Raw genomic sequence first — 24083 nt, 5'->3', positions numbered from 1 at the left:
CATGTTCTCCCCGTGTTCGTGTGGGTTTCCTCCGGGTACTCCGGTTTCCTCCCACAGTCCAAAGACATGCAGGTTAGGCTGATTGGAGAGTCTAAATTGCCCGAGTGTATGAGTGTATGAGTGTATGAGTGAATGGTGTGTGTGCCCTGCGATGGACTGGCGACCTGTCCAGGGTGTATTCCTGCCTTTCGCCCAATGTATGCTGGGATAGGCTCCAGCCCCCCTGCGACCCTGTCCAGGATAAGCGGGTTAAGATAATGGATGAATGAAGGAATGAACCTGATCGAGGCTGTCTGGGATTACCTGGAGAGGCAGAAGCAAGCGGGACAGCCAAAGTCTGCAGAAGTTGCGGCAAGTTCTCCAATGTGTTTAGAACAACCAGCTGTTTTTTAATTGTTTTTGAAAGCGTCTTTGCTTTTTACAGATTTTATTTACATGTGCCTTAGACTTTGGCATGGTACTATATACAGGTGCATCTCAAAAAATTATAGAATTATATTCTGGAAAAAAGTGAAACTTTCATATATTCTAGATTCATTCCACAAAGTGATTTTTTTTAATTTTTTTTTTGATCTTGAAGATAATGGCTTACAGCAATATTACATAAGACCAATAAAAAAATGATTTATAATACAGAAAGGTTGACATATGAATGTTTCACTTTTTGAATTCAATTACAGAAAAAAACTTTTCCATGATATTCTAATTTTTTGAGATGCACCTGTATAGATGCATTCACCTACACCTGTGTATATTGTAGAGATAACTTTTCTAATCCTGATTTTTGTATGTTTTATAAATCCTACAAGGTAAAAGTATGTATAAACTGTGTTTTTAATTCATTATGTGAAACTGCCGGGCTAAAACATTCAGACTGCAGCTTGTGACAGTTGATAAGGGGAGGCTGGGTTTGGGCAAAAGGTAATGTTGATTGAGGAAGAGAGATATTCAAGTGGGGGAATAACATCTTTATGAGAAAAGATACACCTTACAAAGCAGAAAAGATAAGGTATGACATCAAGCCCTGTTTATTTAATGTGTTCTCAGCAACCCAGCCCCCTGATCAGCAATCAATGTGATGCACACATACCCCTTGACAGTGAAAATCTTCAGAAATCCTAACATTGTACCTTGGACATTGTAAGACTGATAAATGCTGAGACAGCTTAAAATTATGTCATGTGTTAAGCGAAGCAACAGGTATAAAGAGGGACCGCCTGTTCCTCACCTGGACACGCACCTGGGCACACACCTGGGTCGAGTCACCACTCAGCTCAGGAGTTAAGGATTGGCAGGCAGGACAGTGGTGAAGGAATCGCAGGAGAATATACAGTCTACACACAGGACATACAAGCAAGCTCCATAAGGTATGGGACCATGTACAGTCTACACACAGGACATACAAGCAAGCTCCATAAGGTGTGGGACCATGTACAGTCTACACACAGGACATACAAGCAAGCTCCATAAGGTATGGGACCATGTACAGTCTACACACAGGACATACAAGCAAGCTCCATAAGGTGTGGGACCATGTCTCCACAATTCTTACACGTGGTGAAAGTGCAGATTCTCTGTTTTTATTAAAGGGTATTTTGTAAGCATTTTAGTTTCAGCATGTAGGAATGGCAGCACTTTTAATACCCAGCCCCCTCACCCACAGACATCATCGGGTGCTGAGAGTCTTCTGTGGAGATGCTCTGCCAGGCCTGTACTGCAGCCATATTCAGCTCCTGCTTGTTTCAGGGACTATTTGCTTAAGGTTTTCTCTTCAGCATATGAAATGTTTGTTCAGTTGGATTCAGATCAGGTGAATGTCTTGGCCAGTCAAGAATTTTCCTGCTTATTTGCCTTTATTATTATTTGGAGTTTTGCCAGGAGGGCCCTGGATATGAATAGAATGCTGTGCTGCTTCCCCCTCAGAGTGGAGCAAGTGGTTGCCATGACACTGCCCAGTAAAGAAGGCAGCGATGAGCACGACACCCATCTGGCATGTATATAGCGCCTTTATCCAAAGCGCTGTACAATTGATACTTCTCACTCAGCCATTCATACACACCCTCACACACCAATGGCGACTGGCTGCCATGCAAGGCGCCGACCAGCTCGTCAGGAGCATTTGGGGGTTAGGTCAGGGCGGGATCAAACCCTCCGACTGCCAGATGACTGCTCTTACTGCCTGAGCCAATGAGACGACTGCTCTTACTGCCTGAGCCAATGAGACGACTGCTCTTACTGCCTGAGCCAATGAGACGACTGCTCTTACTGCCTGAGCCAATGAGACGACTGCTCTTACTGCCTGAGCCAATGCCCAGGCTAATACACTATTGGCAAAACGAGGCAACACAGGCAAAAATGACACAAGAAACGGGGCTGCTTCCCAATACTCCTCATAAAAATTTGCTCCTCTCCTCCACTGGTCTCCTCCTAAGGGGGGAGGAGAGGAGTGGAGGAGACCAGTGGAGAAAAGGAGGCTGCTTTTTCCAGGTATTGGGACGCACCCAGGGAAACAACAACTACCCAGGGCCCCCTCTGATGGGCAGCAGAAGAGACCAAGACACAAGTGGTGCAAACTGATCTCAGAGTAAGACTGTAAGACTCTAAGATGGTAAGATGGTAAGACTCTAAGACGGTAAGACGGTAAGACTGTGAGACTGTAAGACTCTAAGACGGTAAGACTGTGAGACTGTAAGACTGTGAGACTGTAATTAACCTGCCACACACTCATTAGACAGGAAGACATAAAATCATGAATATATAGGCCTGAGACCTGAAACACCATGTTGTATGTCGTGAGGCAGCCAAGTAGGTGCGTCCAACAGAAGATCTCAGCTCCATTTTATACAGATGTAAACAAAGTAAACAACTGGAGGGAAGGTAGAGATGGCTCAGAGTCACACATTACAGAGACACTTAGAACTCACGGCTATGTTTAATAGTACAGTTGATCAGGTTAGTGTAGTAACCTTAGGTAATATAACCAGTGAAAGAAAAGTACAAAACTGACTTGTGTAGCAAACCGTACCTTACGTATCCACCAGGGGGCAATACCAGTTAACAGTTTTCTTTACAATTATCTAGAATATTCACAAGAAGCAGAAGCCGGGGGCCAACGCTACGTTTGCTTGCAGTTCGGTTATGCAGTTCTGAAGCTGCTATCACTGAGCTCCAGAATCTTTATTAATATAAACTTACAGGTTCATGACTTGAGTCTGTGTATTCTTCACGAGTCTGAGTCCGTGTTGTCGCGATACCACAGTAACTTTCAGAGCATCAACTGGCCTGCCATTGTAATGCACACAGTCATAAAACAGCGCCTTTATCCAAAGCGCTGTACAACTCATGCTTCTCATTCACCCATTCATACACATACTAACAGCGATCGGCTGCCATGCAAAGCACCAACCAGCTTGTCAGGAGGATTTGTGGTCAGGGACACTTCAACACACCCAGGTGTGATCGAACTGGCAACCATCCAACTCGAAAGGCAAATTCAGGATTTTCAACATTTTGAATATGTATAAAAAAATATTTTTATAGATCCAGATAAATTGCCAATCCCACTTTTTGGAACGTTGATTTACCTGCCATTAAATGAGGAGGGAAGCAGAGCCGTAGCCTGCGGCTCTGGGGGTAGAATATGTTCTGCTGTGTGAACGTCGGGTTCTGTGTTTGCCTCATCTGTTTTTTCTCAATGTTGTCTGCGCTTTCGTGTATTTATACCCTTCCTGCTCTCCGTAGTCCGTCTATCGGTTGATTCATTCCCTGTCTCCCATTTCCTGACTGTGTCCCACACCTGATTATTACTGACTGTGTCCCACACCTGATTATTACTGACTGTGTCCCACACCTGATTATTACTGACTGTGTCCCACACCTGGTTATTCTCCCTCTCGTTATCTGTGTCACTTGTCCCCAGATTGTAATGTGTTCACACACATTCTTTCCAGCATTTATTCCTGTCTGATCGCCCGTGTTTTGACCCATTTGGTTATCAACCTCGGCCTTTTGGATTACCCTTCTGGTAATGGACTGCCTCTTTGTTTTCGACCTTCTGCCTGTGCCTGACAGTGAAAGGATATTGATCTGAGGAGACCGGAAAATTGACAGACATTTGATCTAAATACATGCCCACTGGTACTTGATGACGTCAAATCTCAGAAAAATCTAGTTTTCCAGGAAGTGGATGGGCACAGTACAGAGCCTTGGGGGACACCTGTTGGAACTACACTACATTATTGGCATTTGGCAGACCTTGTGGGTCTCAGTCATTTACCTTAACCACTACGCTACAGGGTCATTTACCTTAACCACTATGCTACAGGGCCATTTACCTTAACCACTACGCTACAGGGTCATTTACCTTAACCACTATGCTACAGGGCCATTTACCTTAACCACTACGCTACAGGGTCATGTACCTTAACCACTATGCTACAGGGTCATTTACCTTAACCACTATGCTACAGGGCCATTTACCTTAACCACTACGCTACAGGGTCATGTACCTTAACCACTACGCTACTGGGTCATTTACCTTAACCACTATGCTACAGGGGCATTTACCTTAACCACTACGCTACAGGGTCATTTACCTTAACCACTACGCTACAGGGTCATTTACCTTAACCACTACGCTACAGGGTCATGTACCTTAACCACTACGCTACAGGGTCATGTACCTTAACCACTACGCTACAGGGTAATTTACCTTAACCACTGCGCTACAGGGTCATGTACCTTAACCACTACGCTACAGGGTCATTTACCGTAACCGCTACGCTACAGGGTCATTTACCTTAACCACTATGCTACAGGGTCATTTACCTTAACCACTACGCTACAGGCCGCCCTGACAAGCTACTGTACCATCCCAGGAAACCCAGAGATGCAGGATTCCCCAAGATCCAGAGCAAGCTCAGGGTGGAGAGCAGAGTGTGTGTGTGTGTGCGTGTGCGTGTGCGTAGCGGTTAAGGTAAATGACTGGGACCCACAAGGTTGGTGATTCAATCCCTAGGGTAGCCACAATAAGATCCGCACAGCCGTTGGGCCCTTGAGCAGGGCCCTTAACCCTGCATTGCTCCAGAGGAGGATTGTCTCCTGCTTAGTCACTCTAGATAAGAGCGTGTGGTAAATGTCATTAATGTAATGTAATGTGTGTGCGTGCGTGCGTGCGTGCGTGCGTGCGTGCGTGCGTGCGTGCGTGCGTGCGTGTGCGATCAAGTGAGCTCAGGGTGGAGAGCAGTGTTCAACAGCATATAAAAAATGAGATTCATAGTTTTTTTAAATTTGTTCTTTAAAAAACAAAGCCTGATTCAACATACATCAACTTGTCCTTGCATCGGTAACCCTTGTCCTTTTGGTCACAGATCTTTTCATTCGAAATTATTTCTAGTAACTTATTACTCTATTAGTTAATCTGCGTACACCCAAACCCCCACCCATCACCAAACACAAGCTGGGCTCTGTTCCACAGCCTCACAACACCGCCTCACTGACCACCACCAATGTGTGTGTGTGTGTGTGTGTGTGTGTGTGTGTGTGTGTGTGTGTGAGTGTGTGTGTGTGTGTGTGCAACACTGCCTCACTGACCACCACCAATGTGTGTGTGTGTGTGTGTGTGTGTGTGCAACACTGCCTCACTGACCACCACCAAGGATGCCAACGCCCCCCCAACGGCCCTTTTCTGAATCAGACATCCTGATTGGACAAGCTGGTGGGGGGCCCCGCCTCTCACATCCCTCATTGCGTCACCAGCAGTCACCACAGGGCCTGTCGGGATCTGAGATGCAATCCAAGATTTTGGACCTGGTTTACGGGGGAGAGAAGAACCACGATGAGATGTGATTGGGTGCGGTGATGCAGCACCACTTGCAGAAAGGGGTTTGATTGGCCACAGGACCACTTGCAGAAAGGTGTTTGATTGGCCAAAATTGAGTTAAGCACAAAGGCATTTGATTGGCCACAATGCAGCAAAGCAGAAAGGCGTTTGATTGGCCACAGTACCACTATGCAGAAAGGGGTTTGATTGGCCACAGTACCCCTTGCAGAAAGGGGTTTGATTGGCCACAGTACCACTATACAGAAAGGGGTTTGATTGGCCACAGTACCACTGGCAGAAAGCCCTTTGATTGGCCACAGTACCCCTTGCAGAAAGCCCTCTGACTGGCAGAAACCCCCCTCACCTTTGCACCTCTTTGCAGGTGTACTTCAGGCTGGGGTTCAGGACACGTTGCAGAGTTTGCAGAGAATCATTTTCACACGTTGCCCTTTGATAAATGAAGAGACACAAGGCATAAAATCAGGTCCTCATCAACGGTAATACAATTTCAGCCTATATGTACTAGTCCTATAAAAGTGTCAATATCTCTAAAAATATTTACTGCACAAGACTTAAATGAAAGAGGCTTGTCCCATTAATACATTTAGAACAGATGTATGTGCACATGCATACAGTGTACACAAAAGCTACTTTAAAATACAAAAGAATGACAAAATAACTGTTATAGTTTAAATTGTAACTGTTTTTAAAGTTTAGCACTTTCTAAAGCAAGGGCCAATCCAGAACTACTTAATATTTCTCGTAACTCCAATCCTTGATCACTCCCTACTCCCCAGCGAGACCACTCCAGTCTGCCAGCTCTGGTCGCCTTATGGTTCCCTCACTATGAGCACCTGGCAGTCGAGCGGCACGTTCACGCCTTTTTTCCGTTCTGGTTCCTCAGTGGTGGAACTTGCACTTATGATGACTCTTTTGTGTTTAGAACTTTTACTAGTTATGGATGTGATGCTTTAACTTGTGGAAGAACCGATGCACTTGTAAGTCGCTTTGGATTAAAAGCGTCTGCCAAATGACTGCAATGTAAATGTAAAATGTATTTGTGGACAAACATGATTTCAAGTTGTGTACTAAATTTTGTAAAGATATTGACAAGCATTCAAATTCCACATCAATTTTCCCATAACTGCACCCAGGTGCCAAGCATCCCCAAATCTATCCAAATAGAAAACATCTGAAACATGAATGATCAGGAAAGCTATTCTATTAAAACTGATTTTTTTAATGCAAAATTTTATTCACATATATGAGAGTACGTTTTCATAAAGCATGCCCAAAGTATCCAAAAAGCTCTCCAAAAAGATTACTCACCCTAATTCTTTCTAACCAACCTGCCTCACATTAAAAATGGAAGTTTATATCAAAATTAGGTTAACTCTATAAATGCTGCCCCCTTCTGGTTGAGTCATCGACGTCCCAAATCATTGTTGCCTTCATATGTCTATAATAATGTAAACTGTGAAGTACTAAAACCGGAAAATGGTGATGCAAGATTGTTTAGATTTGCATGTTGCCCTTTGGTAAATTAAGAAATACAAGGTTTTAGAATGGAGAATATCAGTGCTATTATAGAAATATAGAAATTATATACAGGATGATGAGTGTAAAAGGGGGAAAAATATTTAAATAATTATTCTGGAATTTACTGAAATGTCAGGCCTTGTGTGTGCATTGCTAAATGAAAGTCTCGCAAACAGATACAAGTATGCCCCCTGCACCTGCGGTGAGTGCCTCGCCTGTAATCAGGAAAAGCTGGGCACAGTCACGGAACCCTGCTGTGAGTGACAGGAGCCGTCGCCGCGGCAACGTGGCCTGACTCAGGTGGATGTGGATGTGAGGCACCAGGATGTGAGGGGAGGAGCTTACGTGTCATTTCCTGTCTTGACCAAGACGACGTTCAAGGCCCTCATTTTGGGACCGCTAAACTTCTTGACTTCAATGCTGGCGAATATGCTGGCCAGGGTCAGGGTGGGGATATTGTATAAATAATGATAAAGGCAAACAGTTCACACAAAATACACTTCAACAACATCCTCATCATCACTAACATCTCTCTCCAATGTGGTATTTGCAGTTTCAGTATGGCAGACAGTCTGTGGACCAGTGCAGTGTGCTATTTGTAGTTTCAGTATGGCAGGCAGGATGTATCGCAATGGAGCGTGGTATTTGCAGTTTCAGTATGGCAGACAGTCTGTGGACCAGTGCAGTGTGCTATTTGTAGTTTCAGTATGGCAGGCAGGATGTATCGCAATGGAGCGTGGTATTTGCAGTTTCAGTACACCAGGCTAGATGTGTAAACACAGCTTCCGGCTCAAATCAAATGAAAAGTAAACTTTTAAAACAGTAAATCTGTGACTGGGGCACAGAGGGAGGTGGGCTCTGGAGTGATGAACTGGGCAGAAGGTATACAAATGCTGGGATCTGAATGGTTCTGATCGGGTTCTGGCTGGTTAAAAGTGGCTGTGACCGATTGTGACTGGTTCTGGCTGGTTCTCTGAGGGTGAGTTAGTTGCAGTAATACTCAAGAGTCCTGCCCTGTAGCGGAAAGTTCCACCACAGGTGATGTCGCCCTTACCTGTTGTTATTGAAAGGTGTGCTTATTGACCCATTCAGCATCGCAGTGACTTCACCACAAGCTGCCTGGGCAAACTGTAATGTATAAATATATATAAAACATGAATATACATAAATACACCCATTTCAGATTTCCCACATCCTCGTTTAGCAAAAACATTTTCTACAAACACTTTCCCTTATCCAGAATTAACGGCAGATTATGCAGGATTTCTTTCCTTGCTTGGCTCCAGAGTTTACACACAAAAAAAACGGCCAGACATCATCTCAAGTCTTCTGAAAGTCCAGGAGTCTTTTGCATTTAGGCATGAGCTCCCTGCCCAGGAGAGGAAATAAATAGGTGGAATCTCACAAAAATATAAGCAGTAGTCCTGTGCAGTGGGACCCAGCTATCATGGCCCACCTGCTGACTTATGATACTGAATTTAATGACCTAATGTTAGCAAATGCTGGTTAGCCACAAGCCTATCTCTGGCAAACCCAGTTCACCACTGTAGTTGCCAATCCAGTTGCATCTCCACTTGCCTTCTCCTTCTATTGGACCATAGTGCCTATGAGTTCAGTTTATTGGACACATACGGCACAAGAATAAAAATGAATTTTTTAAAATAACAAACACAGGTCGACAAGCAAGGTATTGGACAGAAGTGACCACATATTCAGGCTGCCAGTGTGTCATAGTAATGACTGAGAATTTGTGCTTTATAATATTTAAAGAGGTGAAAACCCTGCATAGTATGCCTTTAAATGTCAATATTTTTTTACCTTCCATATTGATGTTTGTCACAGCAACATGAATTATTAAAAGTCAAATAAACATTTGAATTCTGTGAGCTGTGGTAGTTCAGGAATGAGCTAACAAGCAAATCTCTGTGGAAACAAGAAACAAAGCCCTTTTGACAAACTCTATTGCCATGCAGGAGGCACACAGCGCAGGAACACTGCTTTATTAACAATCTGGATAGTGGGAGGCCTGAAACTCCTGAAGAAAACCCCATCAAATAATGGGCAAGAAGATCATTTATAGTTAACAGGGCTTTAAAAATCATAATAATAATAATGACGTTGAAAGCTGAACTTTAGCCTACAAACAACCAAACATATGTTTGTATATTCAGAACGAACGATCGGCAAGATGGCATCTGGGATTTTACTGCACGCTTGTGGTTTAATCTTTCATGGTACTTCACACTGGAACAGACACAGACGCAGATGCAGACACAGACACAGACACAGACACAGACAACAAAGCAGACACAGACAGGGACACAGACAGGGACACAGACACAGACAGAGACAGAGACATAGACGCAGACAGACACAGACAGACACAGACAGGGACACAGACAGACACAGACACAGACAGACACAGACAGACACAGGCACAGACAGACACAGACACAGACAGACACAGACACAGACAGACACAGACGCAGACAGACACAGACACAGACACAGACAGACACAGACACAGACAGACACAGGCACAGACAGACACAGACACAGACAGACACAGACACAGACAGACACAGACGCAGACAGACACAGACACAGGCACAGACAGACACAGACACAGACAGACACAGGCACAGACAGACACAGACACAGACAGGGACACAGACAGACACAGACACAGACAGACACAGACACAGACAGACACAGACACAGACAGACACAGACAGGGACACAGACAGACACAGACAGGGACACAGACAGACACAGACACAGACACAGACACAGACAGACACAGACACAGACAGACACAGACAGGGACACAGACAGACACAGACACAGACAGACACAGACACAGACAGACACAGACAGGGACACAGACAGACACAGACACAGACAGACACAGACAGGGACACAGACAGACACAGACACAGACAGGGACACAGACAGACACAGACACAGACAGACACAGACAGGGACACAGACAGACACAGACACAGACAGACACAGACGCAGACAGACACAGACACAGACAGACACAGACACAGACAGACACAGACGCAGACAGACACAGACACAGACAGACACAGACAGGGACACAGACAGACACAGACGCAGACAGACACAGACACAGACAGACACAGACAGGGACACAGACAGGGACACAGACAGACACAGACACAGACAGACACAGACGCAGACAGACACAGACACAGACAGACACAGACACAGACAGACACAGACACAGACAGGGACACAGACACAGACAGACACAGACGCAGACAGACACAGACACAGACAAGCTGCCTGCGCTAAATGGTCATGTCACTCACTGCTTCTGAGGCTCGGTTCCAGAAGGACCGGACCGGATTCCTCTCACACTTATCCCAGCTGGGACAGCCTGTGGTGAAGGTTTCTGAGGAAGAACCCACACACACACACACACACACACACCGAGGAACACACACACACACACACACACCGAGGAACACACACACACATGCTGAATTTACTTATGTAGGAGTTGTGCAGCTAAAGCTGGTTGGCTGTGATGGAGTTTACTGATGTAGAAGTTGTGTGGTTGAAGCTGGTTGGCTGTGATGGAGTTTACTGATGTAGAAGTTGTGTGGTTGAAGCTGGTTGGCTGTGGTGGAGTTTACTGATGTAGAAGTTGGGTGGTTGAAGCTGGTTGGCTGTGATGGAGTTTACTGATGTAGAAGTTGTGTGGTTGAAGCTGGTTGGCTGTGATGGAGTTTACTGATGGAGAAGTTGTGTGGTTGAAGCTGGTTGGCTGTGATGGAGTTTACTGATGGAGAAGTTGTGTGGTTGAAGCTGATGGGTGTGATAGAGTTTACTGATGTAGAAGTTGTGTGGTTGAAGCTGGTTGGCTGTGATGGAGTTTACTGATGTAGAAGTTGTGTGGTTGAAGCTGGTTGGCTGTGATGGAGTTTACTGATGTAGAAGTTGTGTGGTTGAAGCTGGTTGGCTGTGATGGAGTTTACTGATGTAGAAGTTGTGTGGTTGAAGCTGGTTGGCTGTGATGGAGTTTACTGATGGAGAAGTTGTGTGGTTGAAGCTGATGGGTGTGATAGAGTTTACTGATGGAGAAGTTGTGTGGTTGAAGCTGGTTGGCTGTGATGGAGTTTACTGATGTAGAAGTTGTGTGGTTGAAGCTGGTTGGCTGAAATGCACCTTTGCTGCCCTTCTCGCTGCACCAGGTCTGGCCGTCCATGACGAAGCCCAGCAGTGTGTCCTCCAGGGTCAGCAGACATTTCTTGGCCTCTGTGAACTGGTGGACGATGTCCTTTGTCTTGCTCCAGAACAACATCTAAAACGCGACGTAAGAAAAACATTATCGCTCAGTGCAATTAAACGGAACATTAAAATCCAGCTGTGCCAGCCTCACCATCTGGTCATGTTGAGCTGGTCATACGCTGCTCTAGCTGCTCTAGCTGCTCTAGCTGCTCTAGGTGCTCTAGCTGCTCTAGGTGCTCTAGCTGCTCTAGCTGCTCTAGCTGCTCTAGCTGTTCTAGCTGCTCTAGGTGCTCTAGCTGCTCTAGCTGCTCTAGCTGTTCTAGCTGCTCTAGGTGCTCTAGGTGCTCTAGCTGCTCTAGCTGCTCTAGCTGCTCTAGCTGTTCTAGCTGCTCTAGGTGCTCTAGCTGCTCTAGCTGCTCTAGGTGCTCTAGGTGCTCTAGCTGCTCTAGGTGCTCTAGCTGCTCTAGCTGCTCTAGCTGCTCTAAGTCATGCGGTTAGTGTGTCTGAGCTGCAGGTGGTCAGCCCGCTACCAGCTGCTTCAAAACATAGCTAGATCAGTTTTTTCAGTAGCGTGAGTGTGGTTACAGGCAGTAGGGTGGGCGGGACTTACTCTGTTACAGACAGGAGGGTGGGCGGGACTTACTCTGTTACAGACAGTAGGGTGGGCAGGACTTACTCTGTTATAGACAGTAAGGTGGGCGGGACTTACTCTGTTACAGACAGTAAGGTGGGCGGGACTTACTCTGTTACAGACAGTAAGGTGGGCGGGACTTACTCTGTTACAGACAGTAAGGTGGGCGGGACTTACTCTGTTACAGACAGGAGGGTGGGCGGGACTTACTCTGTTACAGACAGTAAGGTGGGCGGGACTTACTCTGTTACAGACAGTAAGGTGGGCGGGACTTACTCTGTTACAGACAGTAAGGTGGGCGGGACTTACTCTGTTACAGACAGTAAGGTGGGCGGGACTTACTCTGTTACAGACAGTAAGGTGGGCGGGACTTACTCTGTTACAGACAGTAAGGTGGGCGGGACTTACTCTGTTACAGACAGGAGGGTGGGCGGGACTTACTCTGTTACAGACAGTAAGGTGGGCGGGACTTACTCTGTTACACACAGTAAGGGGGGCGGGACTTACTCTGTTACAGACAGTAAGGTGGGCGGGACTTACTCTGTTACAGACAGTAAGGTGGGCGGGACTTACTCTGTTACAGACAGGAGGGTGGGCGGGACTTACTCTGTTACAGACAGTAAGGTGGGCGGGACTTACTCTGTTACACACAGTAAGGGGGGCGGGACTTACTCTGTTATAGACAGTAAGGTGGGCGGGACTTACTCTGTTATAGACAGTAAGGTGGGCAGGACTTACTCTGTTACACACAGTAAGGTGGGCGGGACTTACTCTGTTACAGACAGTAAGGTGGGCGGGACTTACTCTGTTACAGACAGGAGGGTGGGCGGGACTTACTCTGTTACAGACAGTAAGGTGGGCAGGACTTACTCTGTTAAACACAGTAAGGTGGGCGGGACTTACTCTGTTACAGACAGTAAGGTGGGCGGGACTTACTCTGTTACAGACAGTAAGGTGGGCGGGACTTACTCTGTTACAGGCGTCTTTCTCTCTGACGGTCTGCATGAGGGGGTCGTAGGCCTCCATGGGAACCTCACAGGGGTCCTTCCCCACGTAGGCCTTTGAGAAAGCATCCCACACCTCCTCACATTTATTCTCACTGCAACCACCAGAGGGAGCCGGTGAGAAGACACACCTTCTAATCACCCATGAAGCAAACCCACGTCCTGCTGAACCCCTGTGGCTCTGTGCTCACTGAGTGGTGAGCACATGAAAACACAACATGAGCTTTGAATGCAGGAAAGAACCCCAAATACATTTTACTGTACATTTATTTTTCTTTGTTGTTGTTTTCTGAGACTACCCTTTTCATGGATACAGTAACAGGTATGGAAAGTTCCTTTGATGTTCCTTTGCTGTCTTCCTTCCTTTACAACCCGACCAGAACCCTGAACCAGAACAGACCAATCAGCTGTGTGTTTGATGTGGGAAGGATCTATCTTGTTTTGTGTGAAGTCCATTCACGTGATTGACGTGGGAGTCATTGATCATTGTGTTTGTGTTTTTCTTTGGCGATTATTGTTCCCAGTCCCCTGGTGTGGATCAGCTTCCAGCCCATGCATTTACCATTTTAATACAGATTCCATGTTTTCTGTTCTACGTACAACATACACAATCATTTTAATGTGTTTGCTTGTTCAAATAGCACACACACATACACCCACATACACACACACACACCCTTGTGACAGGCACACATACACACATGCTTGTGCACACACAAACACACAAACACACACACACACACACACATACACGTTTTTGACACACACACATAAACACACGTACACAGTGGCCTCCAAAATGATTGGTACCCTCGATAATTATGACAAAAAGGCAGCATAATATAAGTGATACAGGGAATGACTAAGACTTAACGTTAGGGTAACAAAATTACTAACAAAATTAGATACTTTAAAATAATAATTGTATTTCTATTTTTTTTTTAATGTATCTGACACAATTATTGGCACACCTGGTTTCACTACTTTATGATCAGGCTTTATGATTTCAGATACATTCCTGCATAATTGTGGCTTGAAATTAATTCCTGTTTAACCGTGGTAGGAAAGCTAAGTTCACGAAATGTCAAAGATAATGACATCTACCTCTTAACATTTAAAGGCAAGAGCTGCGTTTCTGCAGGCGCAGTTTCCCCAGCCAAACTTCTTTAAACAGGTGTTGTTTGTCAATTATAATTTATAACACACATTGGCAACAGGTAGCCGCGGGAAAACATACTTAAAACAAGTTTAAACTGATGCTTAATCCAAACGCAATAGTAAAGACAGGCAGCCTGTACTACGATCTTTCCCGAGACCTTATCTTACCTTGAGTTTTCGTCCCCCAAAAATTGTTTGCATTTAGAGATTATCGCTGTTGTAAAGTTCCCGGTGATGCGGTCATTCGAAGGACCAGCAGCCCTGCGACCGAAAGCGACGCCCAGACAAACACACACGACAATCAGTAAGATCAGGACACAGGCTCCCAGAAGTAGCGGTCGTCTGCATCTCCTCCTCTGCGAGGAAGGCGCTTGATAATCCATCGCTCAAACCCGAGGGCGGTGCGTGATTTGCTGGGGTGGCGATGTACGCCCGGCGAGCGACTGTTTTCATGAGCGCTCGCGTGCGTCGGCGAATGGAACTGGGCTGGGTCACATCATGCCGCCCGTTTTAAACCGTTACGGGGACGGCAGATAGATACGGAAGTCGAATAAACATTAAAGCGTCTGCCATAGCGTCAGGTCCTCTCGAGCTCGGGTGTCGCGTGCGGAGCGATTAATAGCGACCGCTTGGTCTTTCCGTTACGGCGACATACCAGAGCAACGCGCCCTTCTATAAATATCCGTGATCTCGACGCAGAGCGGTGTTAAAGCGCAGCAGTTCATGGGGGGGTCCTTGTAGTTTCCTGACGCTTTGGGGTAATACAGAGTTTGTGGTCTTGTGTTTCATTTAAAAAAAAGAAGAAAAAAAAGGCCATGGCACTCTGGGTGAAAAAAAAATAGATAAATGGCCTTATTAAATGGGTTAGAAGAAGGCGAAGAAATATTTAACACACATCTAGATCTTCATCCGAGTCATAAAAACAATTGGCGACACAGCAGCCTATAAGCCGCACCTAATGCATAACACACGTGTCCAGTTGGTAAAGGCACGCAATGTACACTCACTCTTTACTAGGTAGACCTGTGCACCAGCTTGATAATGCAGATATTTAATCAGCCAATCAAATGTGGCAGCAACTAAATAAAAGCAACCTGTTTTTCAGACAATGTCAGAAAGGGGAAGAAAAGTGACTTTGACTGTGGAATGATTGTTGGTGCCAGACAGGGTGGTTTGAGTATCTCAGAAGCTGCTGTGGGATTTTCACAAACAAAAGTCTCGAGAGTTTGCAGAGAATGGAGAAAAAAACTAAAAACATCCAGAGAGCAGCAGTTCTGTGGGGAAAAAGGCCTTGCTAATGAGAAAGGTCAGAGGAGAAGGGCCACACTGGTCAAAGCTGACAGTGACTCAGATAACCACCCATTACAACAGTGGTGTGCAGCAGAGCATCACTCAGCACACAATGCCTCAAACCTCTTGAGTGGATAGATTCCAGCAGCAGAAGACCAATAAGTCTAAATAATAAGTCTAATGAATACCTAATGAAGTGCTCACTGAGTGTACAAATAATAATAATAATAATAATAATAATAATAATAAAACAGAGGAACCTCTAGAGGACCCACAACATATTCAAGAACACAAGGATGTCACAATCACAACACTGTACCCTACCCCCTCCACCCTACCCTCTAACACTGCACCCTACCCTGTATCATTGCACCCTACCCCCTGCACCCTACCCTGTATCACTGCACCCTACCCTGTATCACTGCACCCTACCCTGTATCACTGTACCCTACCCCCTGCACCCTACCCTGTATCACTGCACCCTACCCACTAACACTGCACCCTACCCTGTATCACTGTACCCTACCCCCTGCACCCTACCCACTAACACTGCACCCTACCCTGTATCACTGCACCCTACCCTGTATCACTGCACCCTACCCACTAACACTGCACCCTACCCTGTATCACTGTACCCTACCCACTAACACTGCACCCTACCCTGTATCATTGCACCCTACCCCCTGCACCCTACCCTGTATCACTGCACCCTACCCTGTATCACTGTACCCTACCCCCTGCACCCTACCCTGTATCACTGCACCCTACCCACTAACACTGCACCCTACCCTGTATCACTGTACCCTACCCCCTGCACCCTACCCACTAACACTGCACCCTACCCTGTATCACTGCACCCTACCCTGTATCACTGCACCCTACCCACTAACACTGCACCCTACCCTGTATCACTGTACCCTACCCACTAACACTGCACCCTACCCTGTATCACTGCACCCTACCCCCTGCACCCTACCCTGTATCACTGCTCCCTACCCCCTGCACCCTACCCTGTATCACTGCACCCTACCCACTAACACTGCACCCTACCCTGTATCACTGCACCCTACCCCCTGCACCCTACCCTGTATCACTGCTCCCTACCCCCTGCACCCTACCCTGTATCACTGCTCCCTACCCTGTATCACTGTACCCTACCCCCTGCACCCTACCCTGTATCACTGTACCCTACCCCCTGCACCCTAACCTGTATCACTGTACCCTACCCCCTGCACCCTACCCTGTATCACTGTACCCTACCCCCTGCACCCTACCCTGTATCACTGTACCCTACCCCCTGCACCCTACCCTGTATCACTGTACCCTACCCCCTGCACCCTACTCTATATCACTGCTCCCTACCCTGTATCACTGTACCCTACCCTGTATCACTGTACCCTACCCTGTATCACTGTACCCTACCCTGTATCACTGTACCCTACCCCCTCCACCCTACCCTCTAACCCTCTAACACTACACACTGTATACTTCTCATATTTAAAGTATACAGAGACAAAAAGTTAAGAATATAAAAGGTAAATTCATACATCCTCTTTGATTTCTTTGAAATAGGTGTGCTCTTTGAAAATAAAAGGCAGCCATTTTTCCGGGTGGGGGTTGTCATACAGTGTTAATCGCCTGGAGGAATGGCTCTTTTATGAGGTATCTCCGCTTTGTGTACAGATACACAAAGGGACAGGTCTCTTCTCACAGTGTGGTTGAAGTGGAAAGCACAGAAACACAGTTGCTTCGTAATCCTCATAAAGAATGTAAATGTGCTCTTTATCTGATCCGGTAATGCTTGATTCTGACCGAAACATGCTCAGACTAGCCATGGGTATAATAATAATAATCACTCCATTCACAAGGAGTCAATCTTAACAACAAGTGCTCACAGGTAAAAAAAAAAAATAATAATAACTTTTTAACTTCTAAAATGTTGGAATTGGAAGTGGTTGTCATTCTTGTGATTAACTATAGAGTAAAATGCCCAATGTTAATTCAACTCCAAGAGAGTTTATAGCCATAATCTGGCCACAATGGACTCATATAAACTGCTATATTTGAATCTACACTGACCATGTCACGGTGTAGATGTTGACACTGTGTGTGCACTACTGTATATACCTATTCTGCATTAATAAAGTATTCTTTGTAATTTGAATAGTTTTTACAGAGATACTGTCACAGATGCTTTACAAATAGACATTTTTATTTTTCTACAGGCAAAAACTTTCTCAGGTGATAACTACAATGCACCCTGGATACAGAACATGCTGAAAGACAGTTAGAGTAAGACTTAAACACCCGGTTACTTTAGCTGAATTTAAACTTTTGATTCAAAACATTATAACTGATGTATGTACATGCTGTGAATATTGTCCAGTTTTTACAATATATATAATTAGTGTTGGGGTTGGAAAAAATCCCATTGATGCCCATTCAAAACAGAATACCCTGGTGCAAAATCCAGCTATGACCAGCTTGAAATACAAGCTACCAGTTATTTGAAAACATAGCTTGAGCTGGTTAAGCCATGTTGAGTATGGAGCTGGTCTGAACTGGTCAACCAGCTACCAGTTGTTTCAAAACTTCTTCTCAGCAGGTTAGAGTGTTCCTCAGGTGTGAATCTCTCCCCCGGCACTGATACTGCCTGGGAAAATGATGAGACTTCCTGTACAACAGACTTCTGGTTAAATGAGCAGTTTCCTGTAAGAGCAGCAACTTTGTTCTTTGCTGTAGACAAAAATAGTTGTAACTGTAAATACTGTTGTATTTACACAGTTTGCTTTGCATAATTTATATATACTAATATATGATTATTAATACAAGACCAAGAGGAATGCAGCAACAAGAAATAAAGAAGGTTACAAAACAAGAATGAAACCTGAACAGTGAATACAATGCATAATCCAGAGACGTGGAAACGTATGGGTAAACGTGGTAAAAACTAAATTGATGGTTGGTGGGAAAAGAAAAATAGAAAAAGTACATAATATAGACGGGAGAGGAACACAGTGATGGGGAGAGAGAAAACAAAACTTCTTGTATGATCTGTGAGACTTCCTCTAAGACAGAAGGGTTAGGGTTAGACTTCCTCTAAGACAGAAGGTGTTTCACTTTCTTTGCTCATGAAATAATATTATCTTATTCCGCACAGCGATGATGCATAAGATATGCGCATAGTTTCCTGGGATGAATGGCATGCACGTTGGTGCTGTTGGAAGAGCCGGTGCAGTGCAGCCTCCGCTGCTGTAGGGGGCGCCGTTCCGCGGTGCTCACTGTCCCTCTAGCAGGCTGCGGCTGCATGTCTGGCAGGAGGACTGCCTGGGGTTCTGCACGCACTGGAGAATCCGCAGAGTCCTGGGGACAACAAGCTTACCGGCTCACGCAGGAAAATATTCAGCGTAAAATGTTAAATCTACTCTAGATAGGGGATAAGGTACAGTGTTAGAGGGTAGGGTGCAGGGGGTAGGGTGCAGTGATACAGGGTAGGGTGCAGGGGGTAGGGTGCAGTGATACAGGGTAGGGTGCAGGGGGTAGGGAGCAGTGATACAGGGTAGGGTGCAGGGGGTAGGGTGCAGGGGGTAGGGTGCAGTGATACAGAGTGGGGTGCAGGGGGTAGGGAGCAGTGATACAGGGTAGGGTGCAGGGGGTAGGGTGCAGTGATACAGGGTAGGGTGCAGGGGGTAGGGAGCAGTGATACAGGGTAGGGTGCAGGGGGTAGGGAGCAGTGATACAGGGTAGGGTGCAGGGGGTAGGGAGTAGTGATACAGGGTAGGGTGCAGGGGGTAGGGTGCAGTGATACAGGGTAGGGTGCAGGGGGTAGGGTGCAGTGATACAGGGTAGGGTGCAGGGGGTAGGGAGCAGTGATACAGGGTAGGGTGCAGGGGGTAGGGTGCAGGGGGTAGGGTGCAGTGATACAGAGTGGGGTGCAGGGGGTAGGGAGCAGTGATACAGGGTAGGGTGCAGGGGGTAGGGTGCAGTGATACAGGGTAGGGTGCAGGGGGTAGGGAGCAGTGATACAGGGTAGGGTGCAGGGGGTAGGGAGCAGTGATACAGGGTAGGGTGCAGGGGGTAGGGAGTAGTGATACAGGGTAGGGTGCAGGGGGTAGGGTGCAGTGATACAGGGTAGGGCGCAGGGGGTAGGGAGCAGTGATACAGGGTAGGGTGCAGGGGGTAGGGAGTAGTGATACAGGGTAGGGTGCAGGGGGTAGGGAGCAGTGATACAGAGTAGAGTGCAGGGGGTAGTGTGCAGTGATACAGGGTAGGGTGCAGGGGGTAGGGAGCAGTGATACAGGGTAGGGTGCAGGGGGTAGGGAGCAGTGATACAGGGTAGGGTGCAGGGGGTAGGGTGCAGTGTTAGAGGGTAGGGTGCAGGGGGTAGGGAGCAGTGATACAGGGTAGGGTGCAGGGGGTAGGGAGCAGTGATACAGGGTAGGGTGCAGGGGGTAGGGAGCAGTGATACAGGGTAGGGTGCAGGGGGTAGGGTACAGTGATAGGGAAGGTAGCTGTGGGTTTTACTCACAGATCACTGTCAGTACAGGTCCAGCGGAACCCACGATCCTGAAGGACCTTCATGAGGTCCAGGATGGAGCCGTTCGAGCAGGATTCTCTGAGAACAGCATCAATTTACACAGATACTCACACCCTGTTACCTTACACAGATACTCACACCCTGTTACTTTACACAGATACTCACACCCCTTTTACCACATTACAAGATAGCTTTTGCCCAACACTAACACTTTTCACAGATTGACTGACTCAACTCTAAAACTACCCAGACACTCACACCTCATGCTAACACTTTTGCTGAACCCTGGCACTGTGTGTGCGGTTGCTTTGAGGGGGTTTGGCCAGGGTGGGCCGCGCACACATACATAGTACACATAGTACCCACCCATATATCCTTGGCTGAACCACCACACCAAATTGTGAATGCCCACCAAGGTAGTTTCTGGCCCACCCAGGTAGTTTCTGGCCCACCTTGTTCTATGCGAACGGTGTGGTAGCCTAGAGGCAGGGCGTTTGACTGGCAGGGGTAGAGTTGGTGGTGTGAGTGTCCGGTCAACATATAGAGAGGAAGTCGGCCCCTGAATGGGAGAGGACCCAAGGGGCTCTAACCCTGTTCTTTCTGTCTCTCATTTCTCCAGAGCATCCGTGCAAAAGAGAACATGTTCTCAATGGATCTGCCCTGGCTTCATGAAGGTTTAGATATCCTTTTCAAACTGTACCTTAGTCCTCCCTCCTGATTCCCCTCCTGATTGCACTTACGATGACTGTATTTTTTGTTTAAAACAGCACTTCATGAGTATTTTACTAATTATGGATGTGATGCTTTAGCTTGTAGAAGAACCTATGCACTTGTAAATCGCTTTGGATTAAAAGCGTCTGCCAAATGACTAAAATGTAAATGTAAAGATAAGCATGTGAATATCTGGGGCCCTGTTGTTGGCGTGTGTGGAGCTGTACCCACAGGACGGGGCCCTCCAGGTTGGCCACCACCTTGATGTTGACGTGGTTCACCATCCGAGGGTTCAGGCTGTCGAGCTCCACGCTTCCAAACATGCTGCAAGAAAGACGTCGCCATGGGTTACCCCATCGCCCGGGACACACGCCCATCACAGCCTCAGGGACTGAACGAGGAACTGAAGGGAACCGCAGCCCCGCGTCACACCGGAGCTCACATTTAGGCATTTACACACAATCCTGCTATACAGCTCATATAGCATCAAGGTCCCTGTCACATACTCATATCTTAATAAAATGTGTTTCCATCACCCTGCATTGCTTCTAGGGCATCCTGTAGCCTAGTGGCTATGGTACACAATTGTAGCCTAGTGGCTAAGGTGCATGACTGGGACCCAGAAGGTTGGCATCAGCTAAAATCATATATCATCATTTCCACTATATCAATAATATGCCAGCTTTTCAACCTCATAGACATAAGAAATGAGGCCCAGCAATAAGACAGTCCGTGTCATTGGTGATATTGTAAACGTGGCGAGGGTCCAGTATATTGCCTGATGTTTGGGGCGGTTAATTTGGGAACGTTCCCCCGTCCAAGCGGAGGGGCCGGGCGCCTCACCTCTCCCGGCTGAAGGCGTTCCGGACGGATCCGTTGAGCAGGACGGTTATGTTCCCACACGCCGCGGCCGCAAACTGCGAGGAGGAAGAGGTGGGGCGAGAGAGGCGACAGAGAAAGGTCACGGCGTTCCCTCAGCCCTGTCGCGTCTCAGCTCGCTCAACCTGATTCCCCGGCTCAACACCGGAGCCGAGGCCGCGCTCGTTTCTGTTCCGTTGCCCCAAGCTGTGTGCGTCACCGCTATAGTGTTACGGGGTTTATTTGGGCTGGTTCAATCACGGATCAGAGCAGAGCCCATCCCCAGAGAGCTACCCGAGAAAGAGCTCTCATTGGCTGCTTACAGAGTGTGAGAAAGAGCTCTCATTGGCTGCTTACAGAGCGCGAGAAAGAGCTCTCATTGGCTGCTTACAGAGTGCGAGAAAGAGCTCTCATTGGCTGCTTACAGAGTGTTAGAAAGAGCTCTCACTGGCTACTTACTGAATATGAGAACGAGCGCAGAACTTTTGGGCTGAAACAAGATTAACAATCTTCTGGAACGTGGAATGTTTTGTCTGAGATTTTACATGAACGTAGTAAACAGACAGACAGCAGTAAACTGAAATCTGCCCGTTTCCCACAATGCACCATAACATGCAGGGTTTATGTGCTAATCGTGTTAATCAGCTCTTACATTGAGCAAGAGCTGAATTTTACTTCATTTTAAATTGAAATCCTATCATATTTCTACAAAGTCTACAGTTCATCGTCCTCTCTGTGGATTGGTCTGGTTTGAGTTCTCTCTGGGTTCTGGTTCAATGTTTGCAGGAGTGATAATTTCTTGTCAAGTGAAATTTATTTATAAAGCACATTTACAAAAAACCAGAAGTTGACCAAAGTGCTGAACAGAGTAAAAATATAAGTGAGAAATGACATCATACAAAAACAGAGACAATGAAAGTTGAGACACAACTGGGTCTTCAGGGCAGCCACTGAAAAGACTCACACACACACACTTACACACACACACTCACACTCACACACACACACACACACACACACACACACACACTCACACACACACACACACTCACACACACACACACACACACTCACACACACACACACTTACACACACACACTCACACACCCATACACACACACTCACACACACACACACACACACACACACACTCACACACACACTTACACACAAACACACACACACACACACACACACACACACTCACACACACACTCACACACACACACACACTCACACACACACACACACTCACACACACACACACACACACACACACTCACACAGACACACACACACACACACACACACTCACACAGACACACACACACACACACACACTCACACACACACACAGACACACACACACACACTCACACACACACTCACACACAGACACAGACACACACACACACACACACACACAGACACACACACACACACACACACACACAGACACACACACACACACACACACTCACACACACACACACTCACACAGAGACACACACACACACACTCACACACACACACACACACACACAGACACACACACACACACACACACAGACACACACACACACACTCTCACACACACTCACACACTCACTCACACACACTCACACACTCACTCACACACACACACACACACACTCACACACACACACACACACACACTCACACACACACACACTCACACACACACACTCACTTACACACACACACTCACACACCCATACACACACACACACACACACACACACACACTCACACACCCATACACACACACACACACTTACACACACACACTCACACACCCATACACACACACACACACACACACACACACACACACACACACATATGCAGAGTTGTTGGGAAGAGGATCTGAGCGACCTGGAGGTGGAGTGTCAGAAAAGGAGGTCAGAGATGGGAGGGGCCAGACCGTTCAGGGCTTTAGAAACGTACATTTTCAGAGGCTTGCTTCCACAGGGAATACACAGGATGGTTCACGCAGGTTGACCACACCGGGCAGGAACTGAAATTGAACCCTACGACCACAAGACCAGTACTCAGATTAGTAAAGACAGTTTCGGAACTTATAGACCACAGGGAATAGCTGTCATAACACTGAACCCAGATCAGTAAAGACAGTTTCTGAACGTATAGATCTGGGTTGCTTGGGGGCCATAGCGTCAACAGGTATTTGTGGCTTCCTCTCAATCAGCAGCAAATTAAAGCCTTGGCCTCTCAAACCAATCAATGAATCACTG

The 24083-nt window shown here is 46.7% G+C and overlaps 2 protein-coding genes and 1 non-coding gene across 8 annotated transcripts in view; all 3 read right to left on the bottom strand.

The window, feature by feature from the left end:
- Nucleotides 1-955: 955 nt before the first annotated feature.
- LOC133127276 (ADP-ribosyl cyclase/cyclic ADP-ribose hydrolase 1-like) lies at nt 956-15082 on the bottom strand. The gene is made up of 8 exons (XM_061240022.1): nt 14582-15082; nt 13221-13350; nt 11558-11693; nt 10699-10781; nt 8415-8488; nt 7706-7792; nt 6186-6269; nt 956-5808 (listed from the first exon to the last, which is right to left on the bottom strand). Exons 1-8 carry the CDS (start codon nt 14794-14796, stop codon nt 5751-5753), a joined length of 867 nt encoding a protein of 288 aa, XP_061096006.1. The 5' UTR covers nt 14797-15082; the 3' UTR covers nt 956-5750.
- A 2868-nt stretch (nt 15083-17950) lies between these two features.
- LOC133126000 (ADP-ribosyl cyclase/cyclic ADP-ribose hydrolase 1) overlaps nt 17951-24083 on the bottom strand; it is an 18410-nt gene continuing 12277 nt past the window's right edge. For 4 of the 6 annotated variants that reach the window (XM_061237778.1, XM_061237781.1, XM_061237779.1 and 1 more), the window contains 5 exons: nt 23779-23861; nt 21795-21868; nt 21183-21275; nt 20232-20318; nt 17951-19066 (listed from right to left, as the gene is read on the bottom strand). In XM_061237778.1, coding sequence (XP_061093762.1) covers nt 18982-19066; nt 20232-20318; nt 21183-21275; nt 21795-21868; nt 23779-23861 — 422 coding nt within the window. In that variant the 3' untranslated portion in view covers nt 17951-18981. Of the gene's footprint in view, nt 19067-20231; nt 20319-21178; nt 21276-21794; nt 21869-23778; nt 23862-24083 lie in introns of all 6 variants that reach the window. The other 2 variants (XM_061237782.1, XM_061237783.1) reach the window with 2 other exon arrangements.
- LOC133127805 (small nucleolar RNA SNORA5) lies at nt 22388-22493 on the bottom strand. Its single transcript, XR_009708667.1, has one exon. It is a non-coding gene; the product is annotated as a small nucleolar RNA SNORA5 (small nucleolar RNA).

Source organism: Conger conger, chromosome 4 (assembly GCF_963514075.1).
Source record: "Conger conger chromosome 4, fConCon1.1, whole genome shotgun sequence".
NCBI lineage: Eukaryota > Metazoa > Chordata > Actinopteri > Anguilliformes > Congridae > Conger > Conger conger.
The sequence above is the reverse complement of the archived record's forward strand: the minus strand, read 5'-3'. Positions and strand labels throughout refer to the sequence as shown.